Source organism: Gopherus evgoodei, unplaced genomic scaffold (assembly GCF_007399415.2).
Source record: "Gopherus evgoodei ecotype Sinaloan lineage unplaced genomic scaffold, rGopEvg1_v1.p scaffold_43_arrow_ctg1, whole genome shotgun sequence".
Classification (NCBI taxonomy): Eukaryota; Metazoa; Chordata; order Testudines; family Testudinidae; genus Gopherus; species Gopherus evgoodei.
Genome location: NW_022060064.1, coordinates 1,219,096 through 1,245,167, shown reverse-complemented (window position 1 = coordinate 1,245,167; position 26,072 = coordinate 1,219,096). Strand labels below are relative to the sequence as shown.

The 26,072-nt window shown below is 46.4% G+C and overlaps 2 protein-coding genes across 3 annotated transcripts in view; both read right to left on the bottom strand.

Moving 5' to 3' along the window:
* The window catches only part of LOC115642642 (zinc finger protein 436-like), a 936,374-nt gene that overhangs the window by 797,800 nt on the left and 112,502 nt on the right, over positions 1–26,072 (bottom strand). The gene's annotated exons all lie outside the window — the stretch shown is intronic.
* On the bottom strand, positions 1,433–23,814 carry LOC115642648 (zinc finger protein 501-like). 2 transcript variants are annotated; one of them, XM_030546337.1, is made up of 4 exons: positions 23,780–23,814; positions 7,993–8,106; positions 1,812–2,922; positions 1,433–1,727 (listed from the first exon to the last, which is right to left on the bottom strand). In XM_030546337.1, the coding sequence occupies exons 1-4, from the start codon at positions 23,811–23,813 to the stop codon at positions 1,520–1,522; spliced, it is 1,467 nt and encodes a 488-aa protein (XP_030402197.1). In that variant the 5' UTR covers position 23,814; the 3' UTR covers positions 1,433–1,519. The 2 variants fall into 2 exon arrangements, with proteins under 2 accessions (XP_030402197.1, XP_030402196.1); XM_030546336.1 differs by having other exon boundaries at positions 1,433–2,922.

The following is a 26,072-nucleotide window of genomic DNA, read 5'->3' as shown; positions in this document are numbered from 1 at the left end:
GGTCATAGCGCATTTCCACGAGTCTGAGTAAGCACCCCTAAGGCCACTCCCTCCTTTTCATAACAAAAATTTTGTAGTCTGGAAGGCCCAAGGCTGGTAATCGGGCGAGGGCCCATTTAATTTGGACAAAGGCCCCAACAGCTTCTGGGGTCCATGAGAGGGGTTCTGGGACTTTATTAAGGGTCACTGTCAGCAGTGGTCGAACGATGGTAGCATACCCAAGGATCCGTTGCTGACAATTGCCAGCTATGCCCAAAAAGCCATGCATCTGTCTTTTCATGATTGGCTTGGGTACATGGAGAATGACTTGAACTAGTGAATTGGACAAATATCTTTCTCCAGCTGAAATATCATGTCCCAAATAGTGGACTCTGGGAGACAGAGCTGCAATTTAGATTTAGAGGTTTTATGACCCTTTTGGGCCAGGGCCTGCAATAACACAAGGGAATCAATTTCTGATGCTTTCAAAGAGCTAGAAGCTAATAACAGATCATCGACACACTGGATCAGAGTGCAACCCATTGGGAATTTAACATCATCCAAATCCTTTTTAAGGATTTGGGAAAATAAGGTGGGGAATTCAGTATAACCTTAGGGCAATCTGGTCCAAGTATTTTGGAGTCCCTGATAAGTAAATGCAAACAAATACTGGCTATCCTTATGAACAGGGATAGAAAAGAATGACGAACAAAGATCAGTAACTGTAAAATATTCAGCAGAAGGGGGAATACAGGAAAGAATAGTTGTGGGGTTAGGGACAACAGGAAAAGTAGGGAGGACAGCCTCATTGACAGCACAAAGATCCTGGACAAAACGCCAAATCTGTTTGCCAGGCTTTTTTATTGGCAAAATAGGAGAGTTACATTCACTGACTGTTGGTACAATGACTCTCTGCTCTATTAGGGAAATAATCACAGGATGAATTCCCTCTTCAGCTTGTTTTGACAGGGGGTACTGTTGTATTCAGGGAAGGGGTTTTGCTGAGTTTAGACGGATCTTAACCGGTTGGGCAGATCCAATGCACGCACCCTATTGCTGCTTGTCGGTGGCATTTCGCTGGATGCTCATCCATTGCCACGGTCCTCTGTGATTCATCTGGCGCCTGCTAGACGAAAAAGGTTGGGGACCACTGACCTAAAGCAACATCAGAACAACTGGCAATGATACAATCTGTATCATTGGTGACTAACAATAACTTTGCAATAGGAGGAATAGTATAAATGCGATGCTCCCTGGCTCCTGATAGGAAGGGCACACTTGAATTACTCGTGGGACAATGGAGTTGATAGGATAAATGGGTCCTTTTCAAAACTGGATGAACTGCAAAAGGAAAAATGGGCCACTCACCTAGACAAGCTGAGGGATAACGGTGCTGCAAATAGTTCAAACAGCTTTCAAAGTTACTATGTGGGAATCAGGAAAGGTATCAAAGAGGAAAAAAAAAGTATTGATAGCCCTAGAGGTTTTTATGGTCTTGATCTCCCTTGCAGATTCTCTGATGGCTGACATGGGCTGAGTGCTAAGAGAAGGTATTCCAACACTCACTGCATTCATAGGGCCTCTCCACTGCGTGGATTCTTTGATGGCGAAAAAGGCTTGATCTTTGAGTGAAGCTTTTCCCACATTCACTGCATTTGTAGGGCCTCTCACCTGTGTGGATTCTCTGATGATCAGAAAGGGCTGATCTGTGAGCAAAGTTTTTCCCACATTCACTGCATTCATAGGGCCTCTCTCCTGTGTGGATTCTCTGATGGTGAAAAAGGCCTGATCTTTGAGTGAAGGTTTTCCCACACTCACTGCATTTGTAGGGCCTCTCCCCTGTGTGGATTCTCTGATGCCTAATAAGGTGCGAGCTGCACTTGAAGGTTTTCCCGCACTCACGGCATTCATAAGGCCTCTCCCCTGTGTGGATTTTCTGATGGTTAAAAAGACCTGATCTGTAAGTGAAGTTTTTCCCACACTCATGGCATTCATAGGGCTTCTCTCCTGTGTGAATTCTCTGATGTTCAGAAAGGGCTGAGCTGGTAGTGAAGCATTTTTCACACTCACGGCATTCATAGGGCCTCTCCCCCGTGTGGATTCTCTGATGATGAAAAAGGCCTGATATATGAGTGAAGTTTTTCCCACACTCACGGCATTCATAGGGCCTCTCCCCTGTGTGGATTCTCTGATGGTGAAGAAGTACTGATCTGTAAGTGAAATTTTTCCCACACTCACTGCATTCATAAGGCCTCTCCCCTGTGTGGATTCTCTGATGTTTAGAAAGGTCTGAGCTGTTAGTAAAGCATTTTCCACACTCATGGCATTCATAGGGCCTCTCCCCTGTGTGGATTCTCTGGTGTTGAGAAAGGGCTGATCTGTGAGTGAAGCTTTTCCCACACTCATGGCATTCATAGGGCCTCTCCCCTGTGTGGATTCGCTGATGTTCAGAAAGGGCTGAGCTGTTAGTGAAGCTTTTCCTACATTCACTGCATTCATAGGGCCTCTCCCCTGTGTGGATTCTCTGATGTTGAAAGAGGCTTGATCTGTTCGTGAAGCTTTTCCCGCACTCACTGCATTCGTAGGGCCTCTCCCCTGTGTGGATTCTCTGATGATCAGAAAGGTCTGATCTTCTAAAGAAGTTTTTCCCACACTCAGTGCATCTATTTTTTCTTTCTTCCCTGAGGATTGCCTGCTGTGTTGTGGTTTCCTTGAGGCCCTTCTGAGTTCCCCAACAGGAAATAAATTTACCCACTTTCTCCCCTGGCTGGTTTCCCTGCTCTTTTTCTGGTCTGTGCTGAATCTCACAGGATTTTCCCTCCTCATGACTGCTGGACACATTCCTTTTTGATGTTTGCAATAATGCTCTGTGTTTATCCACTTGCTCAACATTTTCCTGCTGAGAATTCTGCTCCTCTTTCTCACATACCATTGCATCACCTGCTGTGATAGAGACAGAAATCTCAAACAGGGATAGAAAAGGGGAAGACCAAACTAAAATAAGTGCTGGAGAGAGGTCAAATAAAAACCAGGAACTGAACTCCCCAAACTCTTCCCCAAAAATAGGAGCTAACAGGGGAGTTCCAGTGGGAGTTCCCAGAGGGAGGTCACAGGGAGACCGAGGCAGAGAAACCAGGAAGGCAGACAAGGGAAGGGGCAGGGGTCCAGTGCTCATTGGTGGCCTGTGGAACGGCGTGAGGCGTGGACTGCCAGGCACAGAGGTGGAACGGCATGATGGAGGCAGAGGCAGCAGGTAGAGACATGCTGAGGATGACTGGATGCGGTAGCTGTGGCATGTACATGGTCCTGGAGGGGGCACCTGAAGGGAGTTTTGTCTGCATGAAGTGCCGCCTGATAGAGCTGCTGGAAGAAAAGATAAGAGGACTGGAGATGCAGGTGGAAACTCTGGCTGAGTTTAGAAGGGGGTTTGAGCAGATGATGGAACACAGACATGATGAGGAGCAGGGGATAAGCTCAAACGAGCGGATAGAAGCAGGACCAAAGAACTCTGAGGAGGGGCTGCTGGGTGAGGAAAGTGGACGGTGGAAGCATGCGACTAGGAGAACCAGGCAGAGGAAAAGATGGGCCAGCGATGGAGAAATAGAACTCAGGAACAGGTTTGCTGAGTTGGGAAATGAAGATGGAGCACAGCAGGCTGCTGAAGGAGAGAGAAAAAGGAAAAAGAGACGAGCAGCTAGTCCTGCAGAAGGAGGGTAGGAGTCAATGGAGGCGGCACCAAGTATGAGCCCTAGGAGGATTGTAAGGGTGAATACAAATCGAGAGGACTTGCGGCAAGCTGGTGTGGGGGATAGACCGGAGAATCACACTGTCGCCAGGAAAAGGCAAGTCTACGTGACTGGAGACTCTTTACTGAGAAGAATAGACAGGCCTGTAACTAGACCTGATCGGGAGAACAGAAGGGTGTGCTGTCTGCCAGGGGCTAAGATACAGGATGTGGACCTGAGGCTGAATAGGATCCTAGCGGGAGCGGGAAAGAATCCGTTGATTGTCCTTCATGTGGGAACGAATGATACGGCTAGTTACTCGCTGGACTATATCAAGGAGGATTATGCCAGACTGGGGAAGACGCTCAAAGAAATCGAGGCTCAGGTGATCTTCAGTGGGATTCTGCCAGTTCCTAGGGCAGGGCGACGAAGGAGTGACAAGATTATGGCGATCAACAGATGGCTCAGGCATTGGTGTTACAAGGAGGGCTTTGGGATGTACGGTCATTGGGAAGCGTTTACGGACAGACAACTGTTCGCTCAGGATGGACTTCATCTAAGTAAGGAAGGAAATAGAATTCTAGGATGGAGGCTCGCCGACCTCATCAAGACAGCTTTAAACTAGGAAGTTGGGGGAGATGGTTGGGAGATGTTCAGGAGATCTCCACGCCGGAATATAACCTGGAGAGGGAAGTAAACAACGTGAGAGGGGATACCCTTGTGGACCAAAGAATTGATCCAAGGAGGAATAGTGGAGTAGAAACCAGATTAACGGGTGATGCTGGTGGTAGAAGGTCTGTGCACAACGGGGGAAAGAATGTCATTGACGCTAAAAGCCAAAAATTAAAATGTCTGTACACTAATGCGAGGAGCCTAGGTAACAAGATGGAGGAACTGGAGCTACTGGTGCAGGAAGTGAAACCGGATATTATAGGGATAACAGAAACCTGGTGGAATAGTACTCATGACTGGAGTACAGGTATTGAAGGCTATGTGCTGTTTAGAAAAGACAGGAAGAAAGACAAAGGTGGTGGAGTAGCCTTGTACATCAATGATGAGATTAACTGTAATGAAATAAGAAGCGATGGAATGGATAAGACAGAGTCTGTCTGGGCAAAAATCAAACTGGGTAAAAAAGCAATTAGAGCTTCCCCTGAGATAGTGCTTGGGGTGTGCTATAGACTGCCCGGATCTGATTTGGATATGGATAGAGACCTCTTTAATGTCTTTAATGAAGTAAACACAAAGGGGAAATGTGTGATTATGGGAGACTTCAACTTCCCAGATATAGACTGGAGGACGAGTGCTTGCAAGAATAATAGGGGTCAGATTTTTCTGGATGTGATAGCGGATGGATTTCTTCATCAAGTAGTTGAAGTACCTACGAGAGGGGATGCCATTTTAGATTTGGTTTTCGTGAGCAGTGAGGACCTCGTAGAAGAAATGGTGGTAGGGGATAACCTTGGTTCGAGTGATCATGAGCTGATTCAGTTCAAATTAGATGGAAGGATAAACAAATGTAGATCTCGGATTAGGGTTTTCGATTTCTCGAGGGCTAATTTTAAAGAGTTAAGGAAATTAGTTATGGAAGTGGATTGGACGGAGGAACTTGCGGATTTAAATGCGGAGGAGGCCTGGAATTACTTTAAGTCGCAGCTGCAGAAATTGTCGGAAGCCTGCATCCCAAGAGAGGGGAAAAAAACCATGGGCAGGAGTTGTAGGCCAAGCTGGATGAGCAAGCAACTCAGAGAGGGGATTAGGAGAAAGCAGAAAGCTTACAGGGAGTGGAAGAAAGGCGGGATTAGCAAGGGAAGCTACCTTGGTGAGGTCAGAACATGTAGGGATAAAGTGAGGAAGGCTAAAAGCCGCATTGAACTGGACCTTGCAAAGGGAATCAAAACCAATAGTAAAAGGTTCTACAGCCACATAAACAAGAAGAAAACAAAGAAAGAAGAAGTGGGGCCGCTATACACTGAGGATGGAATGGAGGTAAAGGACAACCTAGGCATGGCCCAATATCTAAATAAGTACTTTGCCTCAGTTTTTAATAAGACTAGTGAGGAGTTTAGCGATGATGGAGGGATGAGAAGTGGGAATGTGGATATGGAGGTGGATATTACCGCAACTGAGGTAGAGGCCAAACTTGAACAGCTTGATGGGACAAAATCGGAGGGCCCGGACAATCTCCATCCGAGGATATTAAAGGAACTGGCGCGTGAAATTGCAAACCCGTTAGCGATAATTTTTAAGCAGTCGATAAACTCGGGGGTTGTGCTGTACGACTGGAGGATTGCTAACGTAGTCCCTATTTTTAAGAAAGGGAATAAAAGTGATCCGGATAATTATAGGCCTGTTAGCTTGACGTCTGAAGTATGTAAGGTCTTGGAAAAAATTTTAAGGGAGAAATTAGTCAAGGACATAGAGGTCAATGGTAATTGGGACGAATTGCAACATGGATTTACTAAAGGTAGATCGTGCCAAACCAATCTGATCTCCTTCTTTGAGAAGGTGACGGATTACTTAGATAAAGGAAATGCGGTAGATCTAATTTACCTCGATTTCAGTAAGGCGTTTGACACGGTTCCGCATGGGGAACTGTTAGTTAAATTGGAAAAGATGGGGATGAATATGAAAGTTGTAAGGTGGATAAGGAACTGGTTAAAGGGGAGACTCCAGCAGGTCGTAATGAAGGGTGAACTGTCAGGCTGGAAGGAGGTTACTAGTGGAGTCCCTCAAGGATCGGTTTTGGGACCGATCTTATTTAACCTTTTTTTTACTGACCTTGGCACAAAGAGCGGGAATGTGCTAATAAAGTTTGCGGATGACACAAAGTTGGGGGGTATTGCTAACACGGAGAAGGACAGGGATACTATTCAGGAAGATCTGGACCACCTTGTAAACTGGAGTAAGAGTAATAGGATGAAATACAATAGTGAAAAGTGCAAAGTCATGCACTTAGGGATTAATAATAAGAATTTTAGATATACATTGGGGACGCATCAGTTGGAAGCGACGGAGGAGGAGAAGGACCTTGGGGTATTGGTCGATAGCAGGATGACTATGAGCCGCCAATGTGATACGGCTGTTAAAAAAGCAAATGTGATTTTAGGATGCATTAGGCGAGGTATTTCCAGCAGGGATAAGGAGGTGCTAGTACCGTTATATAAGGCGCTGGTGAGACCCCATCTGGAATATTGTGTGCAGTTCTGGTGTCCCATGTTCAAGAAGGATGAATTCAAACTGGAACGGGTCCAGAGACGGGCTACTAGGATGATCCGAGGAATGGAAAACCTGCCTTATGAAAGGAGACTCAAAGAGCTTGGCTTGGTTAGCCTGGCCGAAAGAAGGCTGCGGGGGGATATGCTTGTTCTATATAAATATATCAGGGGCGTTAACGTTAGGGAGGGAGAGGAATTATTTAAGTTTAGTTCTAACGTAGGCACGAGGACGAATGGGTACAAACTGGATATTAGGAAGTTTAGACTTGAAATTAGACGAAGGTTTCTAACCATTAGGGGAGTGAAGTTTTGGAACAGCCTTCCGAGGGAAGTAGTGGGGGCAAAAGACTTATCTGGCTTCAAGACTAAGCTTGATAAATATATGGAGGGGATGTTATGATAGCATAGTTTAATTTGGGCAATTGATCTTGGATTATCACCAGATGAGTCTGCTCAATGGTCTGCGGGGAGCTGTTGGATGGGATGGGAACTGAGTTACTGCAGAGAATTCCTTCTTGGGTGCTGGCTGGTGAGTCTTGCCTACATGCTCAGGATTTAGCTGATCGCCATATTTGGGGTCGGGAAGAAATTTTCCTCCAGGGCGGATTGGCAGGGGCCCTGGAGGTTTTTCGCCTTCCTCTGCAGCGTGGGGCATGGGTCGCTTGCTGGTGGATTCTCTGCAGTTTGAGGTCTTTAAACCAGTTTTGAGGATTTCAATAACTCAGTCCTGGATTAGGGGTTGTATAAAAGTGGATGGGTAGGGTTCTGTGGCCTGCCTTGTGCAGGAGGTCAGACTAGATGATCATATTGGTCCCTTCTGACCTATGAGTCTATGAGAGGAGGGGATCAATTCAGCCTTCACATCCCATCCAACTTCACAGGGTAAGGGAGGAAGCTACTGCCTCGTGTCTGCTCAGATCTTTTGGAAGCCATGAGATATGGTTATCCTGAGGATATGATCCCTGCTGGGGACAATAATGAACCGAGAGACCTCCCAAGGGCTTTGTACAGCATCCCAGATGTTTCCTTCAGGCACTTACAGATTCTGAGTTGGTCTAATGTTTCCTCACCTGTGCAGGGAGCTCTCAGGATCTCTCTTTCCTCTGAACTCTGGAGGTCTGGGACCCATGGCTCTTCTCCTTGTTCCAGCTGGGAGATCACATCAAGTTGGGAAACTGAAAACCCTGCTCAGATGAAAGAAAACAAAGGAGTTCAGTTGATTTCATAAGACTTCGTCAAAAAAACCATTCTATTAATTTATCTTCAGTGCTTAGTGTGACCTAGTGTGCCTGGGGCTGAAAATACCAAGGTCAGGGCAGGCTGAAAATGGGAGAGCACATGCTCCCAAAACTGGTGGTTAACACTGAAGTTAACCTCACCGACCAGTCACAAACTGTGCTTCTGATCCCCCACACTGGTTATCAGGAAGCTGAAAAAAGAAATCACAGAGCCCCCTTTATTGCATTCCAGTTCTCTGACTCCCAACCAGCACCTAGGTCCAGTACAGTGAGAGGGTATTTAAAAACTCTGCGCACAAACAAAATGTTGGAAGGAAGGAAGGAGAGAGAGAGAGAGGTCAGATACATTCCATAATCTATATATAGTGTTGTTAGCAGTATTGGTGAGTTGCTGGCATGAAAGTCCATCTGGAACACATCCACAGGTTGGATGGGTCATTCAGTCCTTTGTTCAAGGCTTCAGTTTGTAGAGAAGTTGCTCTGGAGATAGCAAGAGGGATTGAAGACAAAACAGAGATGATGCACCTGCACTTTACATTCCTTTTGCCATGTGGCTTGTACTTCCTGTGTCCCAAACACAAGATTAACAGGACATGGCATGGAAAAAGCCTTGGAGGTCTCAGTACACAGGCATATCCCTGCATGTCTTGCTGACTCAATAGGTGTATCCCCTAGGTCCTTTCCATGGGCTCATTGTACAGCTGATGACCCTGAATAGGCCATCAAATGAGCTAGGTAGTGCTAACGCCAATATGTCTGGGGGTGTCAGCCAGAAACACCGCACAAGTCTGGAAATACAGATATGTAGGGTATATCTGTAACTCACAATGCAAAGGTTATACAAACAGAAACAAAATGATCATACTTGGAAAATCATAACATTTTCCCTGACACCTTACATGGCATATCTAGCATGATTCATTGCAATTTTATCATATTAGTATTAATAATAATATAAAATGCCTCGCAATTCCATACAGTGTCACACACAGTAAACCAGTGAATTCCCAGGACCAGCTACCCAGGTCCTTGAAGATGCCAAAAACTCTTGTTATGAGGGACTGAAATACCCACATATATGTTGGGAACACACAGACAGAACCTGTGCAAGTCTGCACCCCTATGTTCACTCCTCTAGAAAATTAAGATCAATTTTGAACATAGTATGGTTTGTGAGGTATCACTTGAAATTGCATCATCTATAGAATATTATCCTCCTGTTAAAATGTGTAGCAACACTGTATGTAAAGTTATGAGATTTTATTGTATGTTATTACTGAAAAAGTTACAATTCTGGGGAACACCCACAGAATAGTTCCTCAAAGACAGCTGGTCAAATGGCTTTTACATTCCATCACAGGGATCACTTGAACTCGTATCTATGACAGCTTGTCACCATGACTCAGCTGAGAACTGTAGTGGTTTCTAGTACAAAGGACTGAATTATAAAAAGAGGTAAGGAAAATGCATGAGACTCTCTCTCTCCCCTTTCCCTCTGCTCATGACAACTCCTGAAGAACTGAATGTGGGCGGCAGGGGCAGGTTAGGGGGAGTCCTGGCTGAAAGGAAAACCAGCCTGTCTCAGCATATGGTGAGAGAAACACTTGCTTTGAATCCATTTTAGCTTGTTAACTTAGGGTACATCTATACGGCAGGTAGCGTTTGATGCATCGGGGATTGATTTGTCGCATCTCCTCTGGACGCAATAAATAGATCTCCAAATTGACGCCCGTACTCCACTTCGGCAGGTCGAGTAAGCAGAGTCGACAGGGGAGCTGCAGCAGTCGACTCGCCGCCGTGAGGATGGCCAGGTAAGTCGAACTTAGATACTTCAACTTCAGCTACGTGAATAATAGCATAGCTGAAGTTGCGTACCTTAGTTTGAACCCCCCCTGCTAGTGTAGCCCAGGGCTAAGACATTAGATTGTGTTTTACCTTGCATTTATTTTGTAAACAATTCTGACTTTTATGCCTCATTACCTGTAGTCACTGAAAATATTTTTTTTCAGTAGTTAAAAATTTTTACTGTTTTATCTAACCAGTGTGTTTGGATTAAAGTGTGTTAGAAACTCCATTTCGGATAACAAGGCTGGTGCATGTCATTTTCCACTGATGAAATGACAGACTTCCTATGAGCCTGCGTTGTTCAGTAGTGTGCTGGATGGGACAAGATGCACATTTCTGGGGGAAAGTCTGGGAGCAGAGAATTTTCTGGGGTTCTCCAGTGGTGTACTGTAATTTGTGAGTCGCTGACTAGTAGCATTCAATACTGTGTAGCTGGGAGTGAGTTACATGCTGGAGACTGTGTGTTAACTGTCCAGGAGTGGCTGTTCTCACAGTAAAACAGTGGAAAAGGCACCCCAGCTTGGAGAACTGAGGGGCACAGCTGTTCAACAGTCCAGATTGCACTGTGGTTAATGTCACAGACACTCAATTTGAAAGAGGCTCCTAAAACACAGAGAAAGTAAATCCATGTCCCAGAAATTGAAGTCTCCGGAGAGAGGGCAAGTCTCCCCGGCACTGCTTCTTGCTGACAGACAGGACCAGAGACAAAGAGAAAGTCCTGGGCAAACTGGGAACAGGAAGCAAGGGCTGGTCGAGTTCAGCGGAGAAAGGGAAAAGGAAGGGCAAGGATATTACTGAATGCAGACTGCGAGTTATATGGGCCCGTGGTGCCCATGCTCCACCAATATTCATTAAGGTGGGCCCAGCTCCACCAATGTTTGGGCCCCAGGCCCCGTGCTTTGGGGGGCCCCACACCATGGGTCGGCTTTGAGCAGGGGCTTGGACTGGATGACTTCCTGAGGTCCCTTCCAACCCTGATATTCTATTTAAAAAAAAATAAAAAGTGGGGCACTCTCACCTCGGAGGCAGCTGCCCCCATCCTCAGGGTCGCTGTGTGCTGCGGAGAGGCCCCAGCACTGATCTGACTCCCTGCCCATTGGCCAGGGGGTACCCGGCTAATGGGAGCTGCAGGGGGCAGTGCCAGAGCTGCCTGGCCACTTCTCCATAGCAGGGAGGGGGAAGGAGCCACAGGCAGAGAGAGCCCCAGAGTCTGTCCCTGTCAGAGACACAGCTGGGGGGTTCTGGGGACAGACAGATGGAGCCATGGGCGGGGAAAGGAACAGCGATGGGTACCCTGGGGCTGACATAAAAACCACAGTACAGAGAGGATTTCCTGAGGGGGCTATAGCAACACCCCTCCCCTCTCCACAGAGCAGACCCAGGCTACAACTGGCTCCATCCATCACTCCCCCCTCCACTCCACAGAGACCCACAAAACCCTCTGCACCCCCAAGAGACCTCCAATAGCCCCCTCTCCAGAGAGCCCCCACTTTGTGCCAGACAACTCCCCCACATTGCCTCTCCTGCTCCAGAGCTCCCTACAATCTCCCCCTTTGTCTCCCCCCGCCTCCCCCAGCCCATTGACTGGGTGGCTCCTGTCCAGCGAATGGGAGCTACACCTGAGGTAGGGCACCTGCTTGCAGATGCAGCCCTGTTTGGCTGTGCTGCCACAGCATGGGGAGGGGGAGCCACAAGCGAACAAGCCCTGGTCGTCGTCATCACAGGCCCAGCAATTCTCCGGTTATTTAATTTCACGGAGGCAAGTAATTCAATCTACTCTTCCTTTCCAGACAGTTTGTAGCTTTTCCTGTAAGAAAACTTACAATTTCTTTGCCAAGAAGTCCATTTACAGTTTTTTCACTTGAGAAGTATACTTTCTGGGTTTTCATAAGCTCATTTATTTTGTTAACTCAGTTTCATAGGCGATTATAAAGTCACTTGAATTCTACCTGTTTTTTTCCATTGGTCCAAAAACACATGGAAGATGTGCAGATTTTTATTTCTGTGGGCCAAATCACCCTGTGTAGAAATGTAAATGTTGGAGCTAGAAAAGTTCTGCAAGGGTAAGGGTCCCTTCAGGAAATTGTCCTCAAGTCATTCATTCTTCTGGGAATTCCATTCAATTGTTCCCTCCTATAGCAATGGTGATCAGGGTTTCCATCCACAGGGGCGAGGCAGAAGACTGGGTCAACCCTGCAGTGACTCTGCCTCTACCCTTGCTCTCTGTCTGCTCCCTCTACCAGCCCCTTTAGTCCTCCTAGGATTTCCCCTACTATTACTCCTCTCTAGAGTGTCTCATGAAGTAAAGTTGTCATTACAGGTTCTTATCTCTGTAATGTATTTATTAAGTGTTAGTTAATGCACTGCGGGAGTCCCCCTTCAGCCCTCTGTATAAACTGATCCTCTTCTTTCCATATGTTTTGCCCAGAGGCTTTTCTGCAGGCCTAGGGCAGCCAGCAATAACCCGTGCCTTTGCAATCGGGTGAGGGAAGGGGACCAGGGGTTCCCTATTTACGTGATTTGCAAAAAGTGTTATCATTACTCAATGCCTTGTAAAATCCCAAAGCAAGCTCATTTTCATTTCTCATATAATAATCTCATACACAGTATACACACATTTCTCATTAATTATATGAGTTGAAGTTATTATTATTATTATTATTATCTAGGTTTCTGGGGGGTTTTCAGTGTGGCAAAATGTGTGCTATTTTATGGGCTGAATGACTGAATGACATAATACCCTGCTCTCCACCCCCAATGTCCATTACTACATCCATTAATTTTGTCAAGTATTCATTGCACAACGTGGTGGTGCCTACTCCTGCCTTGTGCTTCAGGGGGGTCACAGGGTCCAGGGTGGCCTGGGGAGTTAGCTGGGTGGGGGGCTGGCACTGGCAGCAGCAAGTGACCTGGCCCCAGCCCGCTCCGCTCCACCTCCCCGGCTCTTGGCATTGCTCAGGGGCGGGGGCTTCGGGGAAGAGGTGGAGTGGGGGCGGGGCGGGGCAGAGCAGGGCTGCTTGCTGCTGTCAGTGCCAGGCACCCCACTAACCCCCCAGGATCCCGCATCCCCCTGAAGTTCAGGGCCCCCCTCTGGATGGGATGGAGCCACTTGGGCACCACCAAAGATTATACAAACCCGCCACCCATGAATGCAGGATCTCAGCAGCACTACATGTCAGCTTAGCACATATTGCAGCCCATTGGAAAACATAATCCCACCAAAAACATACAGTAACTCTTCACTTAAAGTCATCCCAGTTAACGTTGTTCCTTTGCTGATCAATTAAGGAACATGATCGTTTAAAGTTGTGTAATGCTCCCTTCTAATGTCATTTGGCAGCCGCCTGCTTTGTCTACTGCTTGCAGGAAGAGCAGCCCATTGCAGCTAGCTGGTGGGGGCTTGAAACCAGGTTGGACTGGCAGCCCCCTATCAGCTCCCCAATCCCCCAAGTTCCCTGTGCAGCAGCTCCCTGCAGTTCAGCTGTGTCCCTCCCCCAACTGCCATGTGCTACTCCTGCCCTCCACCTTGGAGCTGCTCCCCAAGATTCCTGCTTGCTGTGCAGGGAGGGGAACAGGGGGCTAATCATAGACTATTAGGGTTAGAAGGGACCTCAGGAGGTCATCTAGTCCAACCCCCTGCTACAAGCAGGACCATCCCCAGATTTTTACCCCAGTTCCCTTAATGGCCCCCTCAGGGATTGAACTCACAACCCTGGGTTTAGTAGGCCAATGCTCAAACCCCTGAGCTATCCCTCCCCCCCACACTTTAGTGTCAGGGTGTCCCCTTCCCTCCTGCACCCCGCTTACCCCATCTTCCATAGAGCAGCAGGGGACACACCAGGGCTCAAGAGGGAGAGAACTTGCAGCAGCTGCTGTCTCCGCAAGCTGATCTAATTAACGAGGCCATGTACTTAAGGGAAATGTGCATCTCTCTCCCCATTCCTAGTGCCTTGTGTAGAGACAGAGTTAACCCTTGAGGGCTCAGCCAATTGCTAGTTCATCATTTAGCAGCAGTGCTTTCCCCACTCTCCCCCTCCGAATTTCCCCAACCCCCCAGCTTTGTGAACTAGTTACATGCCAATTTAGTGACTGTTTGGAAATTTGAATTGAAATTGAAACATTAATAACACACTTTAAAAGTATCAGAGGGGTAGCCGTGTTAGTCTGGATCTGTAAAAGCAGCAAAGAATCCTGTGGCACCTTATAGACTAACAGACGTTTTGGAGCATGAGCTTTCATGCATGCATCTGAGGAAGTGGGTATTCACCCACGAAAGCTCATGCTCCAAAACATCTGTTAGTCTATAAGGTGCCACAGGATTCTTTGCTGCTTTTACACTTTAAAAGCATATACAGTGTATGATAAAATGTGTATCTGAAAAAGTATAACAAATTTGAAAAGTATGAACATGGACTAGCTTCCTTATACAGCTATTTTTTTTATGACAATGTCAGTGCATTCATTTCGGTGATGTTGGCAACCTAATAATTTCAAACGATGATTTATAAGCGAAGGCTGAATGAGCTCTCCCTGACAGATAGTGATGAGCTGGGGCTGGGGGGAAAGGTTTCAGGACCAGATTGTATTTACATTGACAACTAATCTACCTGGGTATCCAGCAAACGGAGCAGTGTTGCCCAAGTGATAGATTTTGCCTGGGGTTGGGTTATAAATCACTTGAATGTAGGTGGTGGGGGAATGAAATTATGTTGTTTTTATTGTATGAGTAAAGGACAGTAGAACTGTACTTAGCCTGTGGGGATTGAGGGCATCAAGAGAGAGGGTGAGGACCTGTCCCTCTTCACTGTTTAAAGACAGAGCTGATTAAGCTCCACAGATAGTCTTTTGTTCTGTTAAGTGAACACTTCAGCTGAAATCACTGATAATCAGGTCTAAGTGCTTAGACCTCCTGTGGTACGGTGTTTCTATGGAAGTGACGGCCCAGACTGTACTAGCAGCGAGGTTTCCCCAATGAGAGCTCAGCTGAAAATCACTGAGAGCTGGGTGGAATCTCAAGAGACCAACTCGCAGAGGTCACAGTGGCAGGTGGCAACAGAAGGTGACTGCGCAGGGCCCTTGGCAACAGTGGCGTGGAGTGAACAGTGGCAAAACAAACAGCAGTGGCCAGAGCGAACAGTGAGCAGCCGGAGGAACGAGCAAGGTGCCTTCTGGCCCCCCACGTGGGAGGTGTCTTGGCAGTCCATCGATCCGATGATGACAAATTTGAGCAAAATCATCTATTGTTGGTCTCATGGTGTACCCTCTGATCGCTATACAAGCCAATTCTAGAGGTGCACATTTGGCTGCAGATGGTGCATAGGAAGTCAGGGGGTTGTGCGCTGCTGCTGCTCTGTGACGTCGTTCGCGTGCCTCTTGTAGACGCCGGCAGTGGTCTTCCTCAAAGGCAGTGCAGGTATTTCTGACTGTTGCATGCCACTGTGTTCTGTCGCTGGCGGCGTCCTCATGGTCCCTGGGTTTGATACTGCTATACTGCAGATTGGCTTAGATGGTGTCCTTGTAACGTTTTCGTGGATGACCTATATGCCGGATGCCCTGGGAGAAGTCACCATAGAGAAACTGGTGGGGGATTCTGTTGGCATCCATGCAGCTGACATGACCGGTCCAACATAGCTGTGACTTCATGATCATCATTTCGATCCTTGTCATCTGGGCTCTCTTGAGGACCTCAAGATTGGGCACTTTGTCTTGACAGAGGATCTTCATGATGTTGCGGAGGCAATACATGTGGAATGCTTCGAGCTGCTTGATGTGACGCTTATATAGTGTCCATGTTTCACACCCATACAAAAGAAATGAAAGAACAGCAGCTCTGTACACAAGCAGTTTTGTTGACATCTGGATGTTGTGGTGGTTTAAAACTTTGACACGCAGATAGCCAAGTGCCTGGCTTGCTTTGGATATTCGTGTGTTGATCTCATTATCCAGTGATCCATCACTGGATATGACACTACTCAGGTATTTAAAGTTCTCCACTACTTTAAGCTGAGTGCCATCAATGGAGATACTTGGGACAGAAGCATCTGATCCAGGTACAGGTTGATGGAGAACTTCCGTCTTTCCGAGGCTGATAGTTAGTCTGAAGAGTTGTGAGGCCTTGGCAAACTTGTTGACAATGTGCTGAGGACCATTTTCAACGTGAGCCATGAAGGCACAGTCGTTGGCAAAGAGTGCCTCAAGAAGGAGTTTCTGTACTGTCTTAGTCTTTGCATTCAGGCGACTGAGGTCAAAAAAAGAACCATCGTGCCGGTATTTCAAATATATACCTCGATCCAGATCTTTCATTGCATGGTTGAGGATGCATGCAAAGAACAGGTTAAATAAGACAGGAGCGAGAACACATCCTTATTTCACGCCGTTGGTGATATTGAAGGGGGCAGATGTGGCTCCATCAGACAATACTTCATCTGTCATGAAAAAGGCATATAATCTGGACAAATTTTCTTGGGCAGCCAAGTCGTGTTAGAATAGTCCAAAGGGCTTCCCTGTTGATGGTATCAAACGCCTTTGTCAATCTATGAAGACAGCATACAGGTGTATGTTCTGTTCAATGCACTTCTCTTGTATTTGTCTGACAGCAAAACACCATGTCAACTATGCTCTGGCCAGGTTGAAAATAACATTGACTTTCAGGTAGATTTGTCTCAGAAATACTGGCTATTAGGCGATTCAAGATGATGCGGGCAATGATTTTCCCTCCAACGGAGAGGAGGGATATGCCTCTATAATTTCCACATTCTGCTTTGCTGCCTTTGTTCTTGAAAAGAGAGACAATAGTAGCATCGCGGAGGTCCTGTGGTATGTTTTCATCCTCCCAGATGCTGATGATCACGCTGTGTAATGCTGCTAGTGCTGCTGGACCTGCTGTTTTGTATCTCTCTGCTGGTATCCCATCTTTTCCAGGAGCTTTTCCTGAACTCATCCGGCTAACAGCTTCTTAATCTCATCTATAGTGGGCAGAGAGTCAAGATCTGTCAGAGCAGGTTGTTGTGGAATTTCATTGAGGCCGTTATTATTCACGGTTGATGGTCTATTGAGAAGGTTGCTAAAGTGTTCTCGCCATCTTTCGTTGATGCCTTCTTTATCTTTAATCAGCGCTGAGTTGTCTGATGAGAACAGTGGGGTGGTCCTGATTTTAGAAGGTCCATGGACAGTCTTAATAGCACTGAAGAACATCTTTGAGTTGTGGGTCTCAGCATAGTGCTCGATTTCTTTGGCTTTGCTCTCTCACCAGTTGTCTTGTATCTGACGGAGGTCTTTCTGTGTTTTGCTCTGAAGGTACTTGAAATGATCCCATTTGGAGACTGAGGAGGGATCATTCTGCCATTCGATAAAGGCTTTTCTCTTTACTTCCAGAGCGGAGCATATTTCTTCTTGGTTCTCATCAAACCAATCCTGATGTGTTCTTTTTTTTGGTCCAAGAGATGTTATTGCTGTGTCAATCACCATCTGTTTGAACTGGTACCACTTTTTGGTTGCAGTACTGATCAGTTGTCCATGGGATGTCAGTTTGTCATCAAGACTCTTCTGAAAGTTGTTGAAACATTGAGCACCCTTCAGTTTGGCTATGTTGAAAGCAGATTGCACAGGCTTAGGGTGTTTGTCCAGAGAGGGAGCGATGTAAAGTTGGAGAGATGTCCTGACTAATCTGTAGTCAGTCCAGCACTCTGTGCCTCACATTACTCTGGTGATCATTACGTCTCGGACATCTCACCTTCTGACATTGGCATAATCTATCAGATGCCACTGTTTGGAGCTAGGGTGCATCCACGTTGTTTTGTATTTATCCGCTTGTCTGAACAGAGTGTTGGTAATGGTCAGGTCATTTTCAGAACAAAGGCTCAAAAGGAGTAGTCCATTGCTATTCATTTTGCCTACACCATGTGGCCCGGTTACTCCTTTCCAGTTCTCGTTGTCAGCCCTGACTTGGGCGTTGAAATCTCCAAGTAGGAGTAGCGTGTCTGTTACAGGTGTGGCCTTGATCAATCTGTTGAGATCTTCATAGAATTGTTCCTTTGAGTTGTCGGAGCATGTTAGAGTGGGTGCATATGCACTAATGATTGCGGCATGATGTTTGGCATTTAGTAGGAAGCGTAGTTTCAGCAATCTTTCATTGATACCCACTGGAAGGTCTGGGAGTTGATGCATCAATGAAGTTTTTATTGCCAGATCAACTCCATGTATTCTGTCCTCTGTTTCAGTCTTACCCTTCCAGAAGAAGGTGTAACCACTTCCTGGTTTGCTCAAGAAACCTTCCCCAGGCAAACTTGTTTCGCTTAATGCTGCTATATCGATGTTGTGCCAGGCTAGTTCTCGAGCAACAAGAGCTGTCCTTCTCTCAGGTCTTGCAACAGCTTCTCGATCCATGAGGGTACGAACATTCCATACACCAATGGTAAGTTTTCTCAATTTTTTCTTTTGGTTTTGGACGCAGATTGGGTTAAACTGCCAGCCACGGCTTGCTGGCCAACTGTTGTAGGGCAGGCAATTTTTAGGCCACCTTTTCTAGGCCCCTCCCTTACTAGGGTGAGCAGTGCTGTCCTAAAGAGGGCTTCTCAGATGCCTGGGATGCTGCCGGGCAACTCTGCTGACCCTCAAGTACAGAGCTGGACGACCACCTATCCACAGGCTGCCTGCGTGCAGGATTGGGACTACGACTCCCAGTGGTAACCTCTACCTGTCACTTTGCCCCTCCCCCATCGCCACAGGACTTGGGTGGTATGATGATGTTTGATGATTTGCACAGGACCTGTGCATGAAAGCTTTTTAAGTGGTAGAGCAGTTGCACAGGAGCAATCCCTCTCTCTCCACTTTAGAAGCCAAACACCAAAGGTACGAAAATCACCATGACTGGTAACTTCTTTGGTTGCAGTGAATGGCCTTGATGTCTTTTGTGCCTCATCAAGCCCTTCGTTTTCCACAAAGTGTTGCAGAACCACCTTCTTGGCCGTTGGATCATAGTGATCTCTTTCGCCCAGTCCGCCGGAGCTGATGTCGCATGCGAGTAGGCATATCCCTAATTCATTGAGGGTTTGAGTCCCATCAGTTACACTCATTTGGTTTGGCCGGCCTGTTGAAGCCGTTGCCCAGGGTGTGGCCACTGCACGTGCTGCAGCTACTTGGAGCCACAGGTGAGAGCTGAGTGACAGGTGGGGACCAAAGTAGACAGACTACCCCCAAAGGGGTACGACAAGTCCCCCCATCAGAGGTACTACCCCTCCCTGGGCACCCCATACACGTGGGAGGTGTACTCACATGAAAACACCTCTGAACTCTGAGTGTCCACTGACCAAGGACAACACCAGTGAGTGGGATGCGGTGGAGGGAAAACTGAGGGGCACATTAAATAAACATTTGTTTGTTGGATTATATTTTAGTGACTGCTCCAGAATGCTAGATTTGTGACTGGGAATGGAAACTTATATAAACATGTTTCCTAGTAGGCCAAGATTTTTAAAATGCATTTGCCAAGGTTGTTATCTCACATTGTTGCTATCTTGAGAGGTCATTATGGTGGTGAGTTTCTGTACTAAACATTTTTATTATAATAATTAATTTTTACATAAGAATGGTCATACTGGGTCAGACCAATGGTCCATATAGCCCAGTATTCTGTCTTCCGACAGCAGTCAAGGCCAGGTGCTTCAGAGAGAATGAACAGAACAGGGAATCATCAAGTGATCCATCCCCTGTTGCCCATTCCCAGCTTCTGGCACACAGGCTAGGGACACTCAGAGCATGGTGTTGCATCCCTTCCTGTCCTGGCTAATAGCCACTGATGCATCTATTCTCCAGAAAATTATCTAGTACTTTTTTAATCCTGTTATAGTTTTGGTCTTCACAGCATCCTCTGGAAAAGAGTTCCACAGGTTGACTGTATGTTGTGTGAAGAAGTACTTCCTTTTGTTTTTTTTTAAAACCTGCTGCCTATTAATTTCATCGGGTGACTGACTGCCAGTTCCTGTGTTACGTGAAGGATTAAATAACATTTCCTTATTCATTTTAGTTGCCCATCTCTGTACCTTTTCCAATATATCTTTTTTGGGATGGAGTGACCAGATCTCCTCCCAGTATTCAAGGTGTGCACATACCATGGATTTATATAGAGGAAATATATTTTCTGTCTTATTATCTATCCCTTTCTTAATGATTCCCAACACTCTGTTTGCTTTTTTGACTGCTGCTGCACATTGAGTGGATGTTTTCAGAGAACGATCCACAATGACTCCAAGATTTCTTTCTTGAGTGTTAACAGCTAATTCAGACTCCATCATTTTGTACGTATAGTTGAGATGGTTTTCCAATGTGCATTACTTTGCATTTATCAACACTGAATTTCAGCTGCCATTTTGTTGCCCAGACACCCAGTTTTGTGAGATCCCTTTGTAACTCTTCGCAGTCTGCCTGGGACTTAACTATCTTGAATAGTTTTGTATCATCTGCAAATTTTGCCACTTCACTGTTTACCCATTTTTCCAGATCATTTATGAATATGTTGAACAGTAATGGTCACAGTACCAACCCCTCAGGGATACCACTATTTATCTCTCTCCATTCTGAAAACTGATAATTTATTCCTACCTTTTGTTTCCCATTTTTTAACCAGTTACTGATCCATGAGAGGACTTCCCTCTTATCCCATGATGGCTTACTTTTCAAAAGTCAATTTAAATTAAATACAGTTTTTATTTTTATTTTTTTAGAAATCTAGGCCTGTTATGTGTTTTGGTGTAACTTGCATTATCCTTATGCTAAATTTGCATTATCCTAACGAAACATTTACTTTATTCATCTCTCTTTTATATGTTGCAGGTCAAAGTGAAAATGAACAGACAAAAACCAATACAACAATTTTTCCATTCAAAGGCCTCAAAAACTACCCAAGGTGAAGAACACATCAAGAACCAAGAATATATCAACATGTCATCTGAAGGTTCAAGTGATATATCTACATCCAACCAGCCCGAAGCACAAATACAGCTACCTACTCAAGAAACAGTGTCTCCAAAACCTAAAGGCAGTTCCCAATGTTTGTTGGTCACAGTGTTCCTATTTATTGGAGTTACAAAAGATGGCTACTGGTGCACCTCTTGCAAAAAAGCTTATGAAGAAGGAAAGCTTCCCAATGGTATAATTGGTAAAAGTGGAGGAGCTTGGTTTGTCAAACCAATCAGCAAAGCCAATGCTGCCAAACTACGTGAAAAGGCTGCAAAACACCAGGCCTATGGAGTGCTTCAACAGGCAGAAAGCCTTACAGGCCCACTTTCAAAGCCAATTTTAGAAGTACTTAATGAGGCTATTAAGAATGCTGGAGACACAACACAATTCATGTGAACAAACATGGCTGTGGCATCCTACTTTCTATTTAAGCAAGAGATACCACACACTACAAGCTGGGGGAGGTCAATGTTAAGTGCATTGTCACTTGTTTATCCTGAAGCTGAACACTGGTTCCGAACAAGACCAGCAAATGCTCATTATCTTTCTGCAAGAAACTCAACTGACTGGCTAGAAGCATGCGGTGCAACAGTGAAAGACTCAACAGCTGAAAAATTGAAGAACTCTCTCACCGCATTCAAAAAATTTGCATACACGGCTGATGAATGCACCGATGCAAATGGGCATCAAATCATTGTGTACGTTATTTTGATGTCAGGGGTAGGCCAGTAGATGCACTTCTAGATGTTCAAGTTATAGAAGACACATCGGCTGCATCTGTGACAACCCACATCTTAGAAGAGTTAAATGCTTGTCAGCTGGGTCCCAAACAGTTGGCTGCTTGTGCATCTGATGGAGCTGCAAACTTCTCTGGAAGACATGGTGGAGCACAAGCTTTGCTCAGAGGAAAGTGTAACCCTAATCTCTCGTATACACACTGCAGAGGACATCTACTCCAACGAGCACTAGTACAAGCTGCAGAATCTTCAAAAGACATTTTAAAAAAGCTATAAATTTAATGTCTTCACTATATTCTTTTTTCAGCAAGAGTCCAAAAAGACTGAATATCTTGGAAAATATAGAGGATAAACTGGGACTGAAGTTCAAATTAGTCATTTGTCTAGTGAAAGAAATTTCCCTGGAACCTATGGGGAAATTGGATTTGCTTAACATCATTAAAGTCGCATTTTTCAGGAACATAACTACGTTAAGTGAGGAGTTACTGTAAAATGATGAGGTCTAAATCAGCTGTTTCCACTGAAGAGAGGGATCTCGGAGTCATTGTGGATAGTTCTCTGAAAACATCCACTCAATGTGCAGCAGCAGTGAAAAAGTGAACAGAATGTGGGGAATCATTAAGAAAAGGATAGATAAGACAGAAAATATATTGCCTCTATATAAATCCATGGTACACCCACATCTTGAATACTGTGAGCAGCGTGGTCGCACCATCTCCCAAAAGATGTACTGGAATTTGAAAAGGTTCAGAAAAGGGCAAAAAAATGATTAGGGCTATGGAACAACTTCTGTATAAGAAGAAATTAAAAAGATTGGGACTTTTCAGCTTGGAAAAGCGATGACTTAAGGGGTCTATGGTAGAGGTCTATAAAATCATGAGTGGTATGAAGAAAGTAAATAAGGAAGTGTTATTTACTCCTTCTCATAACACAAGGTCTAGGAATCACCAAATAAAATTAATAGGTAGCAGGTTTGAAACAAACAAAAGGAAGTATTTCTTCATACAACACAGTGAATCTGTGGAACTCTTTACCAACGGATGTTGTGAAGGCCAAGACTATAACAAGGTTCAAAAAAAGAACATGATAAATTCATGCCCATTAATGGCTATTAGCCAGGATGGCGTCCTTAAACTCTGTTTGCCATAAGCTGCGAATGGGCAACAGGAGATGACTCACTTGATGATTACCTGTTCTGTTCATTCCCCCTGGGACACCTGGCATTGGTCACTCTTGAAAAACAGGATACCAGTCTAAATGGACCTATGCTCTGACCCAGTGTGTCCGTTCTTATGTACTAGGGAACCAAGTGAGTCCAGTGTAAGGGACAGGAGTAGGAAAATCTCTGGCTGTAGAGAACACTGGGAAATTAGAAGCTATAATTCAGGAGTAACAGACTCTAATTAGTCTGAAAAAGCAGATTGTGAAAAATAAGAATCAGAGACATGTGAGTTTGGGAATGAGGTACTCAAAAATCCAAGGAGCTGCAGAGAAAAGAGATTGCAGCTATTACATATGGTGATGGGGGAGCAAGACTCTCCATGTCTCAAGAATTTTCATTACCAACCTAAACCATTTTCACATGCTGGGGTGCAATCCAGATCAGTAAGGAGTTGTGTTATCTCTAATGCTGTGTGAGATTCAGTGTTCTGCTTATGGAGCTCCCTTGTCTGGATACTCCTAGCCAGCATTCAAGGACGCACGGAGTGTCTGTGTGATAAGTAACCCTGGACCAGCAGCTCTGACTCCAGCAGCCTGCTTGTTAGACCCCAAGCACATTCTAGTCTGGGTGGAGAAGGCTCAGGGTTTGAAGAGAAGGGCAGGGGTAGGAAGCTTCTGTTCGTTATACTGGACCTAACCCCCAGTTTTTTTGAGCAAACCAGAGATATTTGACTCTGTGCGATACTGTTCCTGTGTTCTGTTCCAGAGACCTTCCCCTGCTGCAGAACACTTTGGATAGTGTGTGTGTCACTGGCATATTGGGGTGAAGCTGAAACAGAGTAGAGATGGCATTGTGGGGCTTGTGTGAACCTTATCCCTTCATTTCCCTTTCCAAGAACCGAGGGGACAGTAACCCTTACCCAGCGAGGTCACATTTTCATAGTTCTCCTGCATGACACCCCTGTAGAGGGCTCTCTGAGTGCGGTCCAGCAGAGCCCACTCTTCCCTGGTGAAATACACAGCCACTTCCTCGAAGGTCACCGGCCTCTGAAAGAGCAAGAGTCCAACACTCAGTACCTACCTGATGCCCCATTCACAGCCCCCCTATACGTGGGGACAGGAGACAAACAGAAGTGCTGGGTGGCTTGCAGTCAACAGAATCCGACCCCCACCCCCCTCAGACCATCCAGAAAACACCAGGGTGAGGGGACGAAGAGAGAGCCCCTTGTCTCTCCCAGCAGATCCATCACACACCTAGTAGTCACAGACTGATACAGGAGATGGAGCCACTAGCAGAGTCCAGGAAGAGCTCCCTGATAGGAAGCCCAACACCCTTCTCTTTGTGAGGAGCTGGATATGAAGGGAGGGGGAATCTCCCCTAAGCCTGACTAGTGGGTGCCCCCTTCATATCTCACAGCAGCAGCTGGTTAGTCGGGTCAGGCTCCAGCACTGAATCTGGTCAGCTTTCCTAGCTCCATGTAGCTGGGTTATTTTCTGTTCAACAAATTAGAGCATTTCTACCTACGAACCTCACAGATCTGTTCCTAGATTCTAGGCTGCTTATTAAACAACTCCCAGCAGGTTTGCCACAACCTGTCCTCCTCCCTTTCTCCACCCTCTGCATTTCCTGCCCTGCTCCAACCTGTGCAAACCTTCCCATCTCCGCTGTATTTGCTGTCCCTCTCCCTCCTGCAGGAACCCGCCTGTAACCCCCTCCATCAATAATCCCTACCTGAACTGGCTCCTCTGCAGCCATTTCTCTCCCCTGGCCCATGGGAGGATGGGATGAGCTGGAGCTAAACATGGATGTCATTCTACAACCTGTCTGGGTGAGGAGGACAATAGTGGAGGTTTCAGAACAGGCTTTAGTTAATTTCACATCACGATTCCCCCAGGCTCTCTCCCTGCAGATATCCTACATTCTGCCGTGCGGGAAAATGCTCAACCTCTTTTATTACACTGCAGACCTGGCCCCTCCTGCCAGGCTAAGCCCACAGACACATTTTTAACATCCCTTCTGCCTCCCCACATCGTGTAACTAAGTCTCTGAACAAAAGGCTAGAAAAAATCAGAACCAAAGGAGTCACTTTCCACTATTCCCTCTGACTCAGACCCCATGGCAGCCACACCCCAGCAGGAGGGATATGGAGTCAGGAACTGGGTTTTCCTCTGTCTGATCCTCATCTTGTCCTCAGAGAAGTGATTCTACCCAGGGTGCTGTAATACATCTATCTGGGAAGATTAGAGATCTAGAAATCTCTCTCAAAACTCTTCTCTCCCACGGCCCCTTTCAGTCTCTCTTTCTCCTTCGATCTCCTTTACCCTGTCCCTTCTCCCTGCCTACCTGATAGGAAAGTCCCACTTCTGGGTTGTTTGCTCCCCCATGGCTGGATTTGACCTTGAAATTGCTAGTGGGAGGAGAAATGAGGCGGGGGGGGCTGTTTGTGTAGAGTCATTTTAATGCCAGACCCCAGCATTTTCCCTTGGTTTCATCCAGTTACCTGGAGTCTGTGGCTCCAAATTTAGTATTAACAGGGCTGCAGTTTTCAAGACAGCAGAAAAGCAAAATCTGTGATTTCACCTCACAGTGTTTGATAAGCAGATAGAAAGTTATCATAGTGACCAGTCTGGCCGGGGAATGCCAGGGAATTCCTGGCCGGGGAATGCCAGGTAGTGCTTGGAGCCAGGATTCTGGCATAAGCCAATCAGGGAGAAGGAGCATGGTTAGTAGCAGCCCCCAGAGCCCTGAGCCAGGGTTCCCCAGAACCCAGACTGCCGAGCCAGGGTCCCCCCAGATATTCCCTGGGACCCAGCCCCCAGAGTCCCTGGCCAGGGACCCCAGATACTCCTCAGAGCCCCACCAGCCAGAGAACCCCCACCAGACCTTCACTGCCAGGTTGGGAATCCCAAAGGGTTCCCCCTCCACCAAGAGCCCCCAGGTGCCAGGGACCCCGCACTGGGAACTCAGCCCCTCACTGCCTGCCCAGGACCCCTGCTTGCCCTCCATCAGGATATGCCCTGTTTGCCTGGGACTCCCTCCTCCCCTTAGCGGGACCCCCTGATACTTTTCCATGGGACCCTTCACTCTGCTTGCCCAGCATCCCCTGACCTTGTGTCGGGGATGCCCCCCCACACACTTTGCACTGGGCATGGCAACGATCCATGGGAGTCGGCAGGGGAATCCCAGACAGAGCCCCTGGCACAGCACCAGGC

Coding starts and splice junctions, on each gene's coding strand:
- LOC115642648 (XM_030546336.1), bottom strand. CDS start 23,813: ATGCAGGAGAACTATGAAAATGTGACCTCGCTGG. Junction 8,107..23,779: donor TGAAAATGTGACCTCGCTGG/GTAAGGGTTACT, acceptor TCATCTGAGCAG/GGTTTTCAGTTTCCCAACTT. Junction 2,923..7,992: donor CCTGAGAGCTCCCTGCACAG/GTGAGGAAACAT, acceptor TCTCTATCACAG/CAGGTGATGCAATGGTATGT.